Source organism: Bison bison, unplaced genomic scaffold (assembly GCF_000754665.1).
Source record: "Bison bison bison isolate TAMUID 2011002044 unplaced genomic scaffold, Bison_UMD1.0 scf7180017863978, whole genome shotgun sequence".
NCBI lineage: Eukaryota > Metazoa > Chordata > Mammalia > Artiodactyla > Bovidae > Bison > Bison bison.
This window is the reverse complement of record NW_011494550.1, coordinates 785,186-787,279: the sequence shown is the minus strand read 5'-3', so window position 1 is coordinate 787,279 and position 2,094 is coordinate 785,186. Positions and strand designations below refer to the sequence as shown.

General features: G+C 52.9%; 1 protein-coding gene across 1 annotated transcript in view; it reads right to left on the bottom strand.

Moving 5' to 3' along the window:
• Positions 1-71: 71 nt before the first annotated feature.
• The window catches only part of BRD4 (bromodomain containing 4), an 87,582-nt gene continuing 85,559 nt past the window's right edge, over positions 72-2,094 (bottom strand). Inside the window, exons 21-22 of the mRNA XM_010834002.1 lie at positions 1,959-2,094; positions 72-1,683 (exon numbers count right to left, since the gene is read on the bottom strand). The exon at positions 1,959-2,094 is cut by the window's right edge and continues 11 nt beyond it. Of these exons, the coding sequence (XP_010832304.1) occupies positions 1,615-1,683; positions 1,959-2,094 (205 nt within the window). The 3' untranslated portion in view covers positions 72-1,614. The remainder of the gene's footprint in view (positions 1,684-1,958) is intronic.

Here is a 2,094-nt window from a genome sequence, read left to right as displayed (position 1 = left end):
GGGGGGGGGGGGCAGACTTAGCCTAGGCAACAACAGGTGGTTCACAAAGAAATATCAGGGAGACGCCAGCATTAAAAAAGAGAGATGTGTTTATTCCATGATCAGTACAGACCAAATGCATATTCACCGTATGAAAGTCAAACCAGTCAATGACTCCAGAGTTTGGCCAACACTGAGGCGCCAGCGTCATGGTGTAGAGTGGGTTCTCATGGCACGCGTAACCTCACCAAGGGCTCCAATTATAAAATTAAAAAAAAAAGTCGGGAAGGGGCAGCCAGTTGGTAGGGCCAAGCGCCAGGCAGGGAGTCTCTGCCTCAGTCTGTGGCTAATGGCCCCTTGTGCCCACCTCACCCCCTGGCCCTTCCTCTCCTGGTTAAAAAAAAAAAAAAAAAACTCAAAAAACTCAAAAACAAACAAAAAAAAAACCCCAACAGATTTTACATTAAAAATAAAAAGAAGCCAACAAATGGGGGGAGGAAAAAAGAATAAGAAAACGCAGTTTTCTGGTTTTATAATTAAAAACAGACTAGTAAAAGTTTGAAACTGAGTAAAATGTAGGCAGTTTTTTTTGTGTGTTTTGTATTTTGTGTGTGTGTGGGTTTTTCTTTTTTTTTTTTGAGTTTTTTTTACACCAGTTTGGTGGAGTCACCAACAAACTTCAAACAAAGATATGCCAACTATGTTTCACTACACAGTACAGCCACGGTCACACACTACCCACAGCGCGGTGGCAGCCGCCGCTCAATGAGGAGACGATCACACCATTTCAGAGATAAGCAGTGCCATTGTGTCTGGAGGAGAAGAGAGAATTAAAAATAAAATAGAATTCAACAAAAAATATATATATAGAAAAAAACAAAACAAAACAAAACCAGAAACACAGGTGGGAAGGAACTGACTTTGGTTGGTGGCCTCACTCGCCAGGCGAGGCCGGCCCACACACACGCGTGTGACAGTCACCTCGCTCCAGATTGCCATGGACACACACACACCTCCACGGCACTATTCCCTTTTGCACAAGCGAACACTTACAGAGAGCGGCTCTCAATTAAAGGCTTGTGGGGGGAGGGGAAGGGAGGGGTGGGGTCTGTTCAAGGCAAAGTCAGTGCCAGCAAGGGGGTGGGCCAGCGCCCTTGCCACCTCCAGCTCTTGCAAGCCTGCCCTGGTCTCCTGGGTGTGGGCAGCGGCAGCTGGGGTGTGGGAAAGGACTCCCGGTGGGCAGGACGTCACGAACGTCACGCTCTTGGGGACAGTAAACCAGTCACGGTGGCGGCAGCAACGATGTCCTGTGTATACTGTGTAGACATTTGGCAGAGAGAAGGGCCTCTGCCCCACACGCGGGGACTCGGGGCTTGGGTCTAGCCGGCACTTGCTCATGGCGAGGCGTGCCCTGTGCCGATGTCCTGTGGGGGTGGCAGGACGTGCGGCTGGCTGTAAGGCAGACAGGCTCTGCGATCCTCAGCTGCCCACCAGGCCTGCCCCAGGCATAGCATGCAGGAGAGCCAGGCCTGAAGACACCCCCTCGCCGCTGCTACTGCCTCCGTTGCTGCCCCTAACACTATGGAGAGTCAACGTTTTGCCAGGAAATCAAAGTCAGAAGTCACCCAGGTGCTCTCAGAAAAGATTTTCTTCAAATATTGACAACAGATCACTCTGAAAATTCATGTCAATGGTAGCTGCCATCTGGAAGAGAGAGGAGGGTAAGAGGAAGTGAAATTTCGTGCTCTGCCCTTGCTCCCAGAATCCCCGCCCTGCCCTCCATTGACGGCTCTCCCCACAAGCCCACACTGTAGTACTTCCTGAATCAGGCCTGAGCACCCTGGAGGCCCAGAGGGCCAGCACAGCACAAACAAGGAGAGCTCGGCCCCCGCCACCTCCTGGACCTCAGGGTCCCCTTTCTCAACTCCCCCAGGGGTGGATCTCTTCCCAGCAGTGCCCAGCAAAGCCCCCCGGCTCACCGCTTCCCGGCGCCTTCGCTCCTGCTCCTGCTTCCGGGCCAGCTCTCGCTGCTGGTCCAGCATGGACTGGGGCTGGGAGCTCCGGGCCTGGGGGGCGGCGGCGGCAGCTACAGCAGCTGCCTGTTGCTGCTGCTGC